Source organism: Pempheris klunzingeri, chromosome 23, assembly GCF_042242105.1.
Source record: "Pempheris klunzingeri isolate RE-2024b chromosome 23, fPemKlu1.hap1, whole genome shotgun sequence".
Taxonomy (NCBI): Eukaryota; Metazoa; Chordata; class Actinopteri; order Acropomatiformes; family Pempheridae; genus Pempheris; species Pempheris klunzingeri.
This window is the reverse complement of record NC_092034.1, coordinates 1,656,412-1,673,803: the sequence shown is the minus strand read 5'-3', so window position 1 is coordinate 1,673,803 and position 17,392 is coordinate 1,656,412. Positions and strand designations below refer to the sequence as shown.

Here is a 17,392-nt window from a genome sequence, read left to right as displayed (position 1 = left end):
AGTCGCCTCATTTCCTCATTGACTTCCATCAAATCAGACTCCTGTGTGGAGCCAGTGGAGTCGCCCCCTGCTGGACATTAGAGAGGAAGCAGCTTTAAGGCTCTTCACTGTTCAGACCCACTTCTTTACACAGACTGATACACAGACTGATACCGACCAATCAGAGGACGCTTCTTTATAGACTGATACCGACCAATCAGAGGACGCTTCTTTATAGACTGATACCGACCAATCAGAGGACGCTTCTTTATAGACTGATACCGACCAATCAGAGGACGCTTCTTTACACAGACTGATACCGACCAATCAGAGGACGCTTCTTTATACAGACTGATACCGACCAATCAGAGGACGCTTCTTTGTACAGACTGATACCGACCAATCAGAGGACGCTTCTTTATAGACTGATACCGACCAATCAGAGGACGCTTCTTTGTACAGACTGATACCGACCAATCAGAGGACGCTTCTTTATAGACTGATACCGACCAATCAGAGGACGCTTCTTTACACAGACTGATACCGACCAATCAGAGGACGCTTCTTTACAGACTGATACCGACCAATCAGAGGACGCTTCTTTACAGACTGATACCGACCAATCAGAGGACACTTCTTTATACAGACTGATACCGACCAATCAGAGGACGCTTCTTTATAGACTGATACCGACCAATCAGAGGACGCTTCTTTATACAGACTGAAGGACTATTTTAACACTCTAAGTGTAACTTAGTGTCCGTAAAGTTCGTACACTTTCACTGTATTAACAGAAACACACAAACACACACACACACACACACACACACAAGGAAGTGTGTGTGCCATGTGTCCGCGTGTCCGCCTCCCTCTGTTCACTTCCTCAATCCCGCTCCTCCAGGTTCACACCGTCATAGGAAACAAACGCGCACAGACGTCTGAAAAGCAGCAGAATGACGAGTGAAGGTGAGAGAAACACTTTTGTTCTTCTTCTTCACACATAATTAGTTTATTTGCGGCTGCGCAAATTCACCGCGGCTCAGCTGACAGAAGCTGCGGAGAGATTCTCTCGCTGACTGAAGCTGCGGAGAGATTCTCTCGCTGACAGAAGCTGCGGAGAGATTCTCTCGCTGACAGAAGCTGCGGAGAGATTCTCTCGCTGACTGAAGCTGCGGAGAGATTCTCTCGCTGACAGAAGCTGCTGAGAGATTCTTTCGCTGACTGAAGCTGCGGAGAGATTCTCTCGCTGACAGAAGCTGCAGCTGAGCGTCACATGACTGAGAGAAACACTGAAGCAGGTCTGATTTCATTAGTGATCCAATCAGAGCTCGTTATTAAGAGCCCACAGCAGAGATCAGCCACATCACTTATTCCAAGAACCCGTTAGAAAGTATTAGAGGAGTCTGTGATTGGTCACACTCATGTTTGGATCGCCTGAATGACGCTAAAGCACCTGTGAGCAGGTGAGCAGGTGAACTTGTGGACCTGAGAGTCCGCAGCCTGCTTCCTAATGCTGCGTTCGGGTGCCGTCGGAAACACAGGCGACTGGTTTAAATGAAATCAGTGTTTATCTGTGATGGAAGAAACACTTTTACTACAGAGTACAAATACTACAGAGTACAAATACTGTATTACAACAGATTATAAATACTGTATTACTACAGAGTATAAATACTGTATTACTACAGAGTATAAATACTACAGAGTACAAATACTCTATTAGTACAGAGTACAAATACTGTATTACTACAGAGAACAAATACTACAGAGTACAAATACACTGTTACCAGTAAAAGTCAGTTAAAGTTCAAAAGTAAAAGTGTTACTATAATTATTATGACTGGATTCTGATTATTAATCATTAATCATTTTAATGCTGCAGTCGGTGAAGGTGGAGCTAATTCTAATGACTAGAATTATAATAAGTAAAGTACAAGTACCTTATAGTAGTATAGTAGTGTAAATGTATTTTAAGTGTTAATTTTGGACCCTTCACAATAAAAGCATCTCCATGTATGATAGTGTCATGTAGCAGGTGACTGTGTGTGTGAGTGCATCATAACTGAAAGAGTGTTTTACTGCATGTGTTGTTCATAACCACACTCGTCTTAAACTGCATCTGAAAACATTCAGAAGTTAAAATTTAATGTTTTTCTGGCGTCACGCTGGTCAGCAAACCTCTGAGAGTGAAAGCTGAAACGGGTTCAGATATTTGAGGCTTTGCTGCTGATCTAAACCACAAACTTTATTCCTTATTTATTCAGACAAACTCACTTATTTAACATGTATTGTATGTATTGATTCATTTTGGACGTTTGCTTTTTTTTTTCTTCATGAAAAAGAGTTCAAACATGTTTATATTCCCCAAACTACAGTCATGAAAAAATATTGCTTTGGTTTAAAGCTGAAACTCATTATTATTTGATTCATTATTAAATATAATTATATGGGTATAAATATCTATGGAAGCGCTCCAGAATGTCGTCGGACTTATTCTTTGCTCTCAGATGAACCAGTAAATGCAGCATGAGCCTCACACAATAAGACGTTTAGTATATTTACTGCAGTACTGCAGGTGTATTTAAGTACAAATCTGAGATATGTGTACTTAACTTGAAACACATCTCAGAGCTACATTTATCTGACAGCTTTAGCTACTTCGTAAAAACCACAAATTGCCAAATTTGGTGATTTTAAATGTGACATTTTTTCCTTTGTGCCTCAAAAAGCTGAAAAAGGGCTGATTTTGTGATAAAAAGTCGACTTTTTAGAGACATGTGGTTCTCGGAAGAAAGCTACAATCATATAATGATCTTATATCCCATGATGCATTGCTGCAGGTCAAACTACCCAACAGGATGTAAGGGAGTTAAGTTGAGCTCAGCCTTAAAATAATATGTTAACATTACAAAAGGAAACACTGACAGGACTTTTCTGATTTTCAGCTCAGCTCCAGCCACCCGCCCTCTGACGGCCTCCACCAATGGGCTGAGGGAGCGTGGGCGGGGCCAGGATGAGTGCCGAGCTGCTATTGGAGGAGACGCTCATTAAGCGTTCGCAGCAGAAGAAGAGGACGTCGCCGCTGAACTACAAAGAGAGACTGTTTGTCCTCACCAAGAGCCAGCTAACGTACTATGACGGGAAGGCGGAGGTCTGTCAGGGTTTATTTATCTAATTTACATTTGATAAAAGCTGCGTTAGAGACATACGGCCGTTTTTTGTCTTGCACTAATATTATGTCTTAAATTTGTGCAGCAAGATATAAGAATTTAGATTTGTTTGCATGTTTTGTTTTTTTTTTAAATCTGGAGAAGAAAGCAGGTTAGCTTAGCTTAGCATAACTAACCTGTCAGAAGTCACACGGCCGCAGCAAAACCATGAAAATGTGCCATTTTTACACTTTTTGTTTTTTGTTTTTGTACAAACAACATATATCGTGTAAATGAGTTAACTCTGGAGAGTGCCAGGCTAGCTGCTTCCCTGTTTCCGCTCTTTTAAGCTAAGCTAACTAGCCGCTAGCTTCAGATTCTTATTTAGTGTACAGATCAAACTCTTCCTTCAAGTATAAAGAAAAGCCAAACTTTTCTATTTGCTGTTCATGTTCATAACTCTATAACTCAACGTATACTTTACTGTGGAAACTAAACCCTTTTAAAATCTTTTGTATAAGCTTTTCACACCACGTATCTTTAGCCGAGGGCGAACTGAAGGTGTGTTTATATTCGTCTCGCGTTACTCGCTCGAGTTTGATCACCAGATCACTTTAGTGGATTCACGTTACTCACACGAGCAAACACGTTGAGTTTAACAGGCAGTCCACAGGCACTTTCTTTCCCATCATAGACCTCCGGGTATTATGAAAACGTGATTCGTGTCATTTCCGCCGCACACCTGCAGACCCTTTTCACACCTTTTATTGTGGGCTCAGAGGTGGAGCGGTTGTCTATCAATCGTAGGGTTGGTGGTTGAAGTGTCGTTTGGTGAGACGCTGAACCCCAACTTGCTCCTGAAGCAGCTTCAGTGTGCGAAAGATTAGTCTGCTCCAGCTTAGATTCCTCCTGAATGAATGAGGGTGAATGTAAAAGTGCTCTGAGTGGTCGAAGTGACAGGAAAGGCGCTATACAAACACAGACCATTTAGCATTTACACAGACACCGTTGATCAGGTGTTAGCCTAAGCCCAGGACCTTTGAACTCACTGCTACCAGCTCTGGTTAAACGTTGGAATGTTGGAACGTTGGAACACTCCACTTTGATGTGAACATTCTAGAAGGACGTGTGATGTCACAGCGTTCCATTGGTTCCCTTGGTTACTTTAGTCCTGCTTACTGTTCCAGGTGTGTTATCACAGTGACAATCACATTAAATAAACCGCTGAAGGAAAAGAGTTTGTTTGAGGTTTCTTATCTAAAACTTTAGATAAACATTTGGTCACTTCTGATCTGATAAACTGCAGAACTGAGCAGAATAAGATACAGTAAGAATTGTTGACTTGTTTCCATTGACAGAAGAAGTTCAAGAGAGGCTCGATCGAGCTGAGCCGCATCAGATGTGCAGAGATCGTCAAGAACGGAGGAGGAATCATCCCCTGCCAGAACAAATACCCTTTTCAGGTGCAAACACACCACACACACACACAGCTGTGTGTTAACTTTAATCATAATTCTGTTCATTACAACTGGGGTCCTGTTTGTAGTTTTAGCCTTTACTTCTTCATCAGTAATCACTCACTGGGAATAAAGAAGCGAACAGTAGAATTACACAAACTATCTGTTTCCTGCTTCACATTTGACCTGTTTGACCTATTTCACATGAGCCCACGTTGGGTTTCACCTCCAGATGAAGTGGTTTAGATGATGTGGGTCAGAGGTTTCAGACCAAACTCAGCACAACAACACCCTCCTCCCCCCTCCTATACTAAAGATAACACTACTACTGCTACTACTACTACTACTAATAATAATGATGTGTGTCTAATTTGCATCATGCTCTAAGTTTTGGAAATACAGTTCCCGTGAGTCAGTCAGTTATGTGGTGGGAAACATGCTTTTGCTTTTGCTTCCTATTTAGTGAATTAAAACTACTAAAAATGTGCCGAATTAACTATTAGACATTGTTTTTGCCTTTTATCCATAAATGAACAGACAACTGTCACTGGATCACTTTGACACTGAAGAAAACCTGAAAATGTGATGATTTTAAAGAAAGTTCTGGAGTTTTAATGAGACTTCTTAGCAGATTTATGGATGTTTTTTTTTTTAGTTTCTGTTTCTACATCCACTGTTGTTCTGGATCAACATGTTTTCTGTCTTTCTTTAGTCTCATCTGATGGAACAACATGTCTGATTCCTGGATTTTCTCCATGTAGCCCAGTCTGAAGCCTTTTCTCACTGATTCTGCTTTATTGACTTCTGGAACCTTTTAGCTGAGGTTGGACACATTTTAGGGACATAAGAAGAAGAAGGTCCTCCAAGAAATGATGTCACAAGAAGAAGAAACACCAACGTGGACGCAGACGCAGCATTTAGAGGGTTAAAATAACTCTGTGTTTGTGTCTAGGTGGTGTATGATACCAACACTCTCTACGTATTCGCTCCGAGTCATGACAGCAGAAGTGTCTGGGTCCAGAGCCTCAAAGAGGGTCAGTCTCTATTCTATTCTATTCTATTCTATTCTATTCTATTCTATTCTATTCTATTCTATTCTATTCTAGTGAAGCCGAAGCAGCAGAGGATAGATTGTACTCACTGTTTCTAGTTCACACTGCTGCACAGATGGTTTTTTTTTTATCACACTTTAAACCACACATCTGAAACTGGTTTTCACACGACTCAAAGTTCCTATCAGCCCCCAAACTGTTTCCACTGCTCTCGAAACGTCGGAAACTCACTGAATCCTCTGCATGCAATCAGCTGAGAGCTGGCCACACAGGTTTGGTGTAGTTACCATTCAGCTTTTGGACATTTAGATTTAAAGGAATAGTCGGTGTTGTATGAGCCACTTATTCATAGTCACCTACAGTAGATGGCGGTCCGGTCCCGCTGTGGATGGGGGCCACAGGAAAAGCGACTTTAGCCGGCTAAAATAAGGCCAACCTGTAATTATCAGCAGCAGTTTAAGTGTACGCTATGTTTAGGATATTTTCACTGCTCTTTCTGATGGGGGATTAAAACCTCACTCTTCCCCCACCAGACTCCACTGAAAAAAAACAGTGATTTTAGCTCATATAGTTCGGATCCAAACCGATACCTTAACCCTTTCATGCATGAGTTATGATAACCTCAGTTAGGATTTTTTTTACTAAGTGTTTTTATTCATCTTTCGGCGTTAAAAACCCATATTTTATAAAGATATATTTACATGTCCAGTAGTTGAAATATAGCTATGCATGATGCATGATGTACAATTCAGTGGACATGTGATTAATCATAATTTCCTCCCAATATAAAATCAATACTTGGAAAATTTAGCAATTACATGACTCCTTAGATGTTACTTGATGTCACCATATTTTTCTTACCTGCAAGGGTTTCTTTTTCTAGAAGGTTTGAACAGAACAAAATGAGCAACTTGGTGTTTCTGGCTGTCTGCCGACCATCTTGGTTTCACTCTTTTTTTTTCACTTGCAATGGCTTCCCACTGAGTAGCAGTGTATGAGATGATGCAGCAGCATCCACTGTAGTGGCTGATGTGCAACTATGCCATCAAAACTTATGCATATACAAGAAAACATCTTTTGAATAGCTGTACACTGTAGTGACCTCTATGCATGAAAGGGTTTATGTGTTGATCAAGACATGTGTTGATTTTCCTTCACTGCTCACAGTTAGCTTGCTAGCTTTAGCTGATTAAAATCTGCCAGTGAACCCAGTTAACAAAGTCACTGATTAAAAATAAATAAACCTGCTTTTGTTTGACGTGTATAGCAACAGTAACTAAGGAAGGGCTTAGTGAGCAGTCACATGATCCAAATTGTAGAATGTATACAAGTTAAACAAGAAGTTCAACCTTTAAAGGACAACTCCCTATTTTACATATTTTGGCTGGTAGATTGGTGGATTGAATTGGTGCAGTAGATCGCCAGGCTGCAACGTGATCCTTTGGGACTGCACCTGATCACAGTAGGTCCACTAAAAGTGCTTGTTTGATCCACTGACAGGCTCAGAGTGTTATTCTAAGTGTGTGACAGCATCATGGAAAGGATCCCTACAGAGAGAGACCTGGAAGATCCTTTTGGTTTAACCACAAACAGCTGTGATTTTACCTCACAGCACGTAAGAGCTGCTACTGTAGTTGCTGTGACTTTGGTGTTCGAACAGATTAGTTCGGATCCAAATTAACTCTTTCTAACTCTAATTTCACATAATAACACAAACAAACTAACTGATGGAGGCAGCAGTAGACCAGCAACTCTAATGTACTGCAAAGGTAAAATCACTGTTTTTGTGAATGGAGTCTGGTGTGTTAAACAAGCACTTTTATTGGGCCTACTTTGTTTCTGCTGCCTCCAAGTGGCAAAAAAAATGAATTACTGCAGCTTTAAAGACATTAGTAATGCAGTAATCTCAATTCCTTACCTTTAGGCATTAAAGTCAGTAAGTATTGAAGTATTAAAACCTGTTGTGTGGGAATATTACAGCTTTCATTCACACAGATTCTTCAGACTGTGGCTGGATGTCAGGATGGAAAATGGCCTTCACACACGAGCTAACCACAGAGTTTCTGTTTCTAGAGATCAAAGACAACGCCACCGTCCTCGCCAAGTTTCACCCTCAGTTCTGGCAGGAAGGGGCGTGGCTCTGCTGTCGCCAGGCGGAAAAACAGGCCCTGGGCTGCGAGGAGTACAACCTGTTTGGAGACAGTAAGAAACACTGACGCACACCTTTAAACAGTACAATAACTGTGTGGTGCTTTTTGCAGTGCAGAACCTGAAATACTTGATTGACCAAACAGGAAATGATTTGTGTAACGTTAAATTGGAGGCGTTGGCTGATTCATTCACACATCAGGAGTGAGACGAGCTTCAGTGTTTGGGCAGAACTGTTGAGAGAGGTCAAAGGTCGCAGAGAGAGCGCAAACAGCAGAGATAAGAGAAAAGAGCTCAAACGTTCTGCTTGGTTTGTTCCTCCTTTTTCTAGTTTCCAGAAAACCTTTACCTCCGATTCCTGGAGAGGAGCGGAAAGACGGGAGGGTAACCGCCAACCACACACACACACACACACACACACACACACACACACACACACACTGTAATATCAAAACCTTCAAGCTCTCCATTACTCTTCTTCTTCCTCGTCCTCCTGCAGCGGCGGCCCCCTCCTCCCGCCCCTCCAGCCGGCGGTGCTGATGATAACGATGAATGGGGTGATGAAGATTACGATGAGGAGGAGGAGGAGGAGGAGGAGGAGATGGTGGTGGTGGCGCTGTACGACTTCCCGGGCACTGAGCCGCACGACCTGAGTCTGGTCAAAGGCAGCGAGTACGTCATCGTGGATAAGTGTGACGTCAACTGGTACAGAGCGCGCAACAAGTACGGGTGAGTGTGAAAACGACTCTGACAGGTTCAGAGTGTTATTCTAAGTGTGTGACAGCATCATGGAAAGGATCCCTACAGAGAGAGACCTGGAAGATCCTTTTGGTTTAACCACAAACAGCACACACACCAGACTACATTCATAAAAATAGGAACTTTACCTCACAGAACACAGGACTTGCTGCTGTACTGCTGCTTTGATCAGTTAGTTTGTTTGTCTTATTTATTACACATTTATCGTGTTGGATTTGAACTAAGCCTTTAAAACTCACACAATAACACAAACAAACTAACTGATCAAGTCAGCGGTAAACAAGGTACCCATTTGTTCTGAGAGGTAAAATTATTGTTTTTGTTAATGGAGTCTGGTTGTTGTTGAACAGAGCAATATAAAACAGTAGGTCCACTAAAAGAGCTTGTTTGATCCACTGACAGGCTCAGAGTGTTATTCTAAGTGTGTGACAGCATCATGGAAAGGATCCCTACAGAGAGAGACCTGGAAGATCCTTTTGGTTTAACCACAAACAGCCGTTATATCGCTCTCTGCACACACACCAGACTCCATTCACTAAAACAGGGATTTTACCTCGCAGAAAACAGAAGTTGCTGGTCTACCGCTGCCTTGTTGAGTGCTATTTTGTGACTTTGGTGGTTAGTTTAGATTCAACACAATATCTGTGTGACACACAATAACACAAACCAACTAACTTATTGAGGCAGCGGTGAACCAGCAACTCCTGCATTCTTTTAGGTAAAATTACCGTTTTTGTCAGTGGAGTCTGGTGGCTTTGAACCGAGCAATTTACCAGCTGTCTGAGATTCGTGTGTGTTATGCTGGTCGCATCTCATTTCTAAATTTGTATTCTTCAGCCCCACTGATGCGTGTCAAGTGGCATCACTCCTAGTTCCCCTTTAACTTTTCATGTCACGTCATGCTGCACAGACTATATATAACAGGTGGATGTAAACAACAGCATGGTGTCAGTGTCAGTGTGACGAAACACTCACATTTTTTCATTGTGTTTTTCTCCTTTAGGCTAAAAAGCAGAATGATTTCCTAAAAAACAAAGGTTCACACAACAATAACCCATATTTCCTGGCGTGTTTCTGTGTGTGTTTCACAGGGAGGAGGGCTACATTCCAAGTAACTATGTCACAGAGAAGAAATCTGGAAACCTGGTGCAGTTTGTGTGAGTTTGTTAATCATTTCACAGTAAATCAACAGCAGTAGTTGATGTATTATACATTGATCATTGGCTGAATCCAAATGTGTCGACCTCTTTAGTCACTTTTTAACGGCAACCCCAGTGTTTTTTAATCTATCTGTCCACATCCTGGTCTCTGAAGGACTGGCAGGTGCTAAAAGTGTTGGAACTGGTCCAGTAGATCACCTCAGCCAGCAGCCACCAAACGGGCTGCAATGGCTGCAGCCTGATCACAGTAGGTCCACTAAAAGAGCTTGTTTGATCCACTGACAGGCTCAGAGTGTTATTCTAAGTGTGTGACAGCATCATGGAAAGGATCCCTACAGAGAGAGACCTGGAAGATCCTTTTGGTTTAACCACAAACAGCACACACACCAGACTACATTCACTAAAACAGGGATTTTAGAGAACAGGACACAAGAGCTGTTGCTCTGCTGCTGCATTGAAAAGTTAGTTTGTTTGTGTTATTGTGTGTTTCACAAATATTATGTTGGATCCAAACTAACTATTTAAAAGATCAAAGTCACATAATAACAGAAATAAACTAACAGCAGTAGACGAGCAACTCCTGTGTTAAATCCCTGTTTTAGTGAATGTAGTCTGGTGTGTGTGCTGTTTGTGGTTAAACCAAAAGGATCTTCCAGGTCTCTCTCTGTAGGGATCCTTTCCATGATGCTGCCACACACTTAGAATAACACTCTGAGCCTGTCAGTGGATCAAACAAGCTCTTTTAGTGAACCTACTGTGATCAGGTGCAGTTGTCCCAAAGGATCTTGGTTGCTTCTGGCTGAGGTGATCTACTGGACCAGTTCCAAAGCACCAAGCAGTCATTTCAAATGAATTAATTGTTATTAATGATGTTCATTTATTTCCTTCATCTAGTTGGTACAATAAACATGTGAACAGGAACAAGGCTGAGGAGCTGCTGAGGAAGGAGGTGAGCTCCACACTGAACCTCTCTTTATTTTTCTGTCCTTCTTCCATCCTCCGTCCTCCTATGGAGCAAAGCTGTTAATGAGGTACAGAAAAGCTTGGAGGCCTCTCTAACTCCAGCAACAGGCTTTTGATTATTATGACAACAAAATAATTAAAGTAGTTTTTGTGGAGTCTTCTGATCTGTGTCGCCCCCTGCAGGACAAAGAGGGAGCCTTCATCGTCAGAGACTCCAGCACTCCAGGAACCTACACCGTCTCCCTCTACGCCAAGTCTGCAGCAGGGTGAAAACACTGAGCTGCCACCTTTACATAAACTAAAACAGCTTTATCTTCCAAACTACAAATCAGGAATATTTTAGATTACTCCTGACAAGTTCTACATTCTTTTTTAAGAGTTTCAAGTTTTTAAAATACATTTTTCCTACCTTTTATTTTCATGAATTTGCTGCACCAGACTCCATTGGAAAAAAACAGCAATTTTACCTCACAGAACACAGGAGTTGCAGAGTCACCGCTGCCTTGTTTGGTTAGTTTGTCTGTTTTAAAGGGTTAGTTTGGATCCAACACAATATGTTTAACACGCAATAACACAAACAACTAACCAATTGAGGTAGCAGTGTACCTGTGTTCTCCTCTGCTCTGCGAGGTAAAATTACTATTTTTATGAATGTAGTCTGGTGTGTGTGCTGTTTGTGGTTAAACCAAAAGGATCTTCCAGGTCTCTCTCTGTAGGGATCCTTTCCATGATGCTGTCACACACTTAGAATAACAACCTGAGTTGTCTTTTTGTTTTTTAAAAACATGTAAAACTATTTAACGCAACATAGCAACACAATTTACAAAAAATAGGGTAAATAGATGAGATAAAACATGAATCCATCGGTATGGTCCTTTCAGATGCAGTTAAAAGCCTGTATGAACTGGATGTGAGTCACACTGTTGTGTGTGTTTGTAGGGACGGGGGTGCTGCTTTAAAACATTACCACATCAAGAAGACACCAGGCTCACCTGAACAGTTTTACCTGGCTGAGAAACACTTGTTCAGCTCCATCCCCGACCTGATCGAGTACCACAAACACAACGCAGCAGGTAAAACTGCACGTCATCCACAGCACCTGTCCAGACCTGCGGCCATCTCCAGCTAGCTAGGTAGCTATATTTGGACATTAACAGGAGACTACAGCTACGCTAGCAGCTCTGTGAGACTGTCTTCAGGCACAGTGGAGCTAACAGGCTAACATCAGCACGCTAACTTCCTCATGATGACAGTGCTAACGTGTTGATGATTAGCAGATATGCAAATGGAGGTCGTCAGCTCATGGTTGCCACCTGGGAAACATGTACATGATATGTTTGGCAACGTAGACGCCAAAAGATTCCACCTTTGTCTGTGATGTCTGCGTATGGAAGTCAATTTAGCTAGCTAGCAAGTAAGCAGGTATTATAAAACAAGATAAGATAAGGTATTTCTCTATTAGTCCCACAATGGGGAAGTTTACAACCTACTATAAGGTTGCAAGTATTATCAAACTACGATCATGGACAATTTAAATAAATATACCTTTTCTACCAGGCAGGCAGCGTTTTATTGCCATGAGTTTTGTAAGGTTTGTTCCGCCAGACTCCATTGACAAAAACAGTTATTTTACAGTCATTAGTTGCTGGTCGTTTACTGCCTTGATCGGTTAGTTTGCTTGCGTTATTGTGTTTCAGAGGTTAGTTCGGATCCAACACAATATTTGTGTAACACACAATAACACAAACAAACTAACAGATCAAGGTAGCAATAGATTAGCAAGAGCTCTGCTCTGTGAGGTAAAATGATGTTTTTGTCAATGGAGTCTGGTAGCTCTGAACAGGAACATGAATGTCTGAATCATATTTCATGACAACCCATGAAAGAATGCTTTCATACATATGGTACGTTAAATTTAAAACGCCTCTCTTTCCCCTTTTGTTTTCATGCTGGTCCACATCTCAGGTCTTGTTGCCAGGCTGAGGTATCCTGTAGGGAAACAGGACAAGTCTGCTCCGTCCACCGCCGGCTTCAGCTACGGTGAGTCATGGAGCTCTCACCAGGTTTTTGTACTGGTAACAATTAATGTTAAGCCTAATATTCCAATTGTAAAAGCCCAAAGAGACAAAAATGCTCCAAATAAACACCTCAGTCAGAAGAAACAGGTCCAAACTGATGGAACTTTCCCTTTTTAACACCTTTGTAGACATTTATTTTAGTACATATTTCAATGTAAAAACTGGAGAAATTGAAACACAATGAATAAAACAATGAAATCTGCTGTCGTTCTTACATAATTAATCATTTACAACAAACCCTGCAGCTGAGAACAGTTTCGGTCCTGCGTTGACTTCCTTCTTTTGTATGTTGTGTAAATTCACATCACAACCATATGGTTTCTCTCCTGTGTCCTGACTCTCGTTTGTGTGTTATTAACTATTCTATCATTGCTGGATACCAGAAATATTTACAACAAGCAGCAGAAGCACAAAGACATAATAACGAATAACGAGAGCATGTGGTGTCACTTCAGCGAATGTCTCACAGCTGTTTGGATAAACACCAGACCCCAAATCATCAATCAGGGCTAAAACAAATGTTCATGTAAGTGCAGCTAGTTCTAATCCATGGACTCACCTCTCTGTCCTCCTCTTCCTCCCTCCAGAGAAGTGGGAGATCAACCCCAGCGAGTTGACCTTCATGAAGGAGCTGGGCAGCGGTCAGTTCGGCCTGGTGAGGCTCGGCAAGTGGAGGGCTCAGCACAAAGTGGCCATCAAGGCCATCAGAGAGGGAGCCATGTACGAGGAGGACTTCATCGAGGAGGCCAAGGTCATGATGTAAGTCGGCCTGAAGGATTACCCTGCAGCCATCGCAGCCCGTTTCTCGGCGATCTTTTGTACTTTCTGTAACATAATAAAAAAGGAGTAAGATCCTTTTTGTTTAACCAGACACAGCTGTTACATCACTCTCTTTAAACCCACCAGACTCCATTGACAAAAACAGCCATTTTTCCTCACAGAACACAGGAGTTGCTGCTCTACTGCTGCCTGGGTTAGTTAGTTTGTTCATGTTATTGTGTGTCACACAAGTATTGTGTTGAATCCGAACTAATCTGTTCAAACACCAAAGTCACACGATAACACATAAAAACTAACCAATGGAGGCAGAAGTAAACCAGCAACTCCTATGTAAAATCCCTGTTTTTGTGAATGTAGTCTGGTGTGTGTGCAGAGAGTGATATAACGGCTGTTTGTGGTTAAACCAAAAGGATTTGGATTTGAGAATTTGTCTGTAATTTCCTCCAGGAAACTGTCTCACCCTAAACTGGTGCAGCTGTACGGCGTGTGCAGCCAGCAGAAACCCATTTACATCGTCACAGAGTTCATGGAGCTCGGCTGCCTGCTGAACGTCCTCAGGCAGCGACGGGGCAGCTTCAGCCTGGGGTCCTTACTGAGCTTCTGCCTGGACGTCAGCGAGGGCATGGAGCACCTGGAGGCCAACGGCTTCATCCACAGAGATCTGGTAACCAAAACAGGAGCTTTTCATGCCAGAAGAACTAATGTGGTGACTTCTGCTTCATCCACATTTGTCTTCGTCTCCTCTTCAGGCTGCCAGAAACTGTTTGGTGAATGATTCTCTGGTGGTGAAGGTGTCCGACTTTGGCATGGCCAGGTAATTCCACGACTTCCCAGAAACTCCAGGACCCAAGCTTAAGACAACGATTGCCCCTAAATGTCGATTTGTGTTTCGTAGGTACGTGTTAGACGACCAGTACACCAGCTCGTCGGGCGCTAAGTTTCCGGTGAAGTGGTCGCCCCCCGAGGTCTACAACTTCTGCAAATACAGCAGCAAGTCAGACGTCTGGTCCTACGGTGGGAACGCCAATAAATCATCAGCGCAGTAATCAATCAATCAGCATTCACCTTCTTTTTATATGTTTCACCACGTCTGTCGTCGTCGCTCATCCAGGTGTGCTGATGTGGGAGGTTTTCACCGAGGGCCGCATGCCGTTTGAACAGAATCAGAACCACGAGGTGGTTGCCTTGGTAACCAAGGGTCTCCGCCTCTACAGGCCCAAAATGGCCACGCCCGCCATCTATGACATCATGCAGCTCTGTTGGCACGAGGTGAGAGCCGTGAGAAACAATCGATCACAGTTTCTGTGTTTGCGTTTTTATTCCAAGCACATTTTTTATTCTACATGTATTCATTTTTAATGGCCTGCAGTTTTTCTTGTTCATATCTGTAACTGGGAAATGTGAGAGATGCTGTTGAAACAGTGAAATCATTTCTTAATTGTAGCTGATCAGAATCTGAATTTTGTTGTCTTTCTGTTACACCCAGCTCCAAAGAATAAGAATAAACTTCAAACACAAAAGTAAAAAATATAAATATATAAAAAGTATGTATTAAAAATTATTATTACAAATTATTACACAGAGGTAAATTATTGCAGCTTAGTCCAGAGTCCCATAACAACAATAATAACAATAATTATAATAATAATAATACCACTACTAATAATAATAACATAACAACATGTACATTCAGAGTAAGGCGTTGTACTATATAATACTAATAATACTTCTACCACTACTACTACTACCAACAATAACATATAACAACATGTACACTCAGAGTGAGGAGCTGTATTATATAATACTACTAATAACAATAATAATACAAATAATACCACTACTACTAATAATAATATATAACAACATGTACATTCAGATGTACCCAAAACTCAGATTAGAGCTAGCCTTAGCTAACATCATTATTGTTAGCTTAGCCACCACAGCCAGTCTGACTAAACCATAACAGAAATTGGAGCCATAATACCCAAATAATGTATAATTTTTTGGCATGTTTAGTAGCGTTTTCTCGCTATGATCTATTTTCAGATAATCTGAAATTACAATGCGTGCGGAGAAAATGTCCTAAATTAGGCCACGTTGATAGCAACAGGTTATTCCTCGCTAACCATCATCTCAGTAAGATAGTTAAGATAGTTAGCTTGTGGTAAAACAGAAGTATTACACAGAAATTGTGATTTATCAACACAAATCAAAACACATCTGTTCACCCAACTACGGAAGAGAATATATATTTCATTGATTATATAATTTGGGATTAATTGGCTTCCAAAAAGTCCCATTCAGGAAGAGTTTTAATGAATTTATGGCCTGTTTGTATCCCTTTCAGAGACCGGAGGAGCGTCCGTCGTTCTCTCAGCTCAGTCTGATGATCTCAGACAACCTAGAGGGCGACGCCCCTTCCCCAAACTGACCAATCAGCTGCTTCCGGGTAACCTGCCGATCTTCAGGGCGTTATTTAATAAATAATTTAACAAGCAAGAGAAAGGGCGACATGGAGGAGACGGTGCAATGGCACTGTCTGCAACTGACCAATCACACAGAGAGGAGGATGGACCAATCACAGCAGCTGCAGTCCACCAATCACAGTAGTTTAAATCCACGGCCACGCCCCTTCAGCTTGACTGACAGCTGTAACAACTGGAGCTGCGTTCACACCACAAACTGAAGCTCACGTCGGATTTGTTTCAGGAAGATGTTCATTCACGTATCTGATTTTTAAAAACTATTCTTAAAATGCTTGTGACCTGATGGAGTCGCGTGATTACGTTTAATCTGATTTCCGTGTCGTCTTATCGGAGGATGGACCTGCTGTGTTCTGCTCTGTCGGTGGAGCCTGATGTCTGAAACCAACTCTATGATCCATGAGCCCCAGTCACATTTGAATTCCTGCATCAAAAAATAAAGGAAATAATATTATAATAATAAAATCATATGAAACATTGTGGCGGTTGGAAGTTAAAGGTTGAGCTCACATCTTTTTACAGTTTAACAGCTTTCGGTTGCTTTAGCAGTCTGAGGTGGACAAATTATGTGTGTTTACTCCAAAGCTGCAGGTTTTTACAACAAAATTCACTCTTTGTTTCCTTGCTGAGCTGCAACGGAGAGACAGTGACATGAAAATGTATTTTTTTGAAACATTGTGAAGCCTATTTTTTTTAAAGGTGGATGCAACCTTTCTTTTTTTAATGGATAATTCCCATTTTTCCTTTAACAGACATTCCAGTGTCTAAATGACTGGTAGGTACTAAAAGTGTTGGACCACAAACGGCCGTTATATCGCTCTCTGCAAACACACCAGACTCCATTGACAAAATGTAGATTTTACCTCACAGAAAACAGGAGCTGCGGGTCTGCTGCTGCCTTGATTAGTTATTGTGTTTGTGTTATTGTGTGACTTTAAAGGTTTAAAAAGTTTAGTCTGAATCCAACACAGTATTTATGTAACACAGAATAACTCAAACATACTAACTGATAAATGCAGCAGTAGACCAGCAACTTGTGTATAATTACTGATTTTGTGAATGGAGTCTGGTGTGTTTGACATGATTTTATATTAAACACACCTTTCCAAAATGCTATTTTCTGTAACTTCCTGACACAACTGACTGAAGCAAAACTTTGCTGTGGTGCAAGTACTGAATGCTTTTCATGCTTTGTTAGCGATGCGTGAGTCTGATGGCGTCTGCAGCAAAGATATTTGCTGGATTAGCCGCAAGAATTTAGATTAGTCAGTGATTAGGACACCAATGAATACCAGACGCTAAACTGCAGAGTCAGAAACTCGGCTGGAGTTATAAGTACGATAAGTTATAAGGTTATATGTAAATTAAGACAGTAAAAACAAGT

The 17,392-nt window shown here is 41.5% G+C and overlaps 1 protein-coding gene across 2 annotated transcripts; it reads left to right on the top strand.

Moving 5' to 3' along the window:
• Positions 1-880: 880 nt before the first annotated feature.
• tec (tec protein tyrosine kinase) lies at positions 881-16,487 on the top strand. Of its 2 annotated transcripts, none has more exons than XM_070854340.1 (18): positions 881-945; positions 2,925-3,130; positions 4,490-4,591; positions 5,538-5,619; positions 7,711-7,839; positions 8,117-8,169; positions 8,285-8,514; positions 9,636-9,701; positions 10,599-10,653; positions 10,851-10,933; positions 11,607-11,740; positions 12,633-12,707; positions 13,333-13,504; positions 13,973-14,189; positions 14,275-14,339; positions 14,421-14,539; positions 14,637-14,794; positions 15,873-16,487. In XM_070854340.1, exons 2-18 carry the CDS (start codon positions 2,993-2,995, stop codon positions 15,954-15,956), a joined length of 1,962 nt encoding a protein of 653 aa, XP_070710441.1. In that variant the 5' UTR covers positions 881-945; positions 2,925-2,992; the 3' UTR covers positions 15,957-16,487. The 2 variants fall into 2 exon arrangements, with proteins under 2 accessions (XP_070710441.1, XP_070710440.1); XM_070854339.1 differs by having other exon boundaries at positions 4,487-4,591.
• The last annotated feature ends 905 nt before the right edge of the window (positions 16,488-17,392 follow it).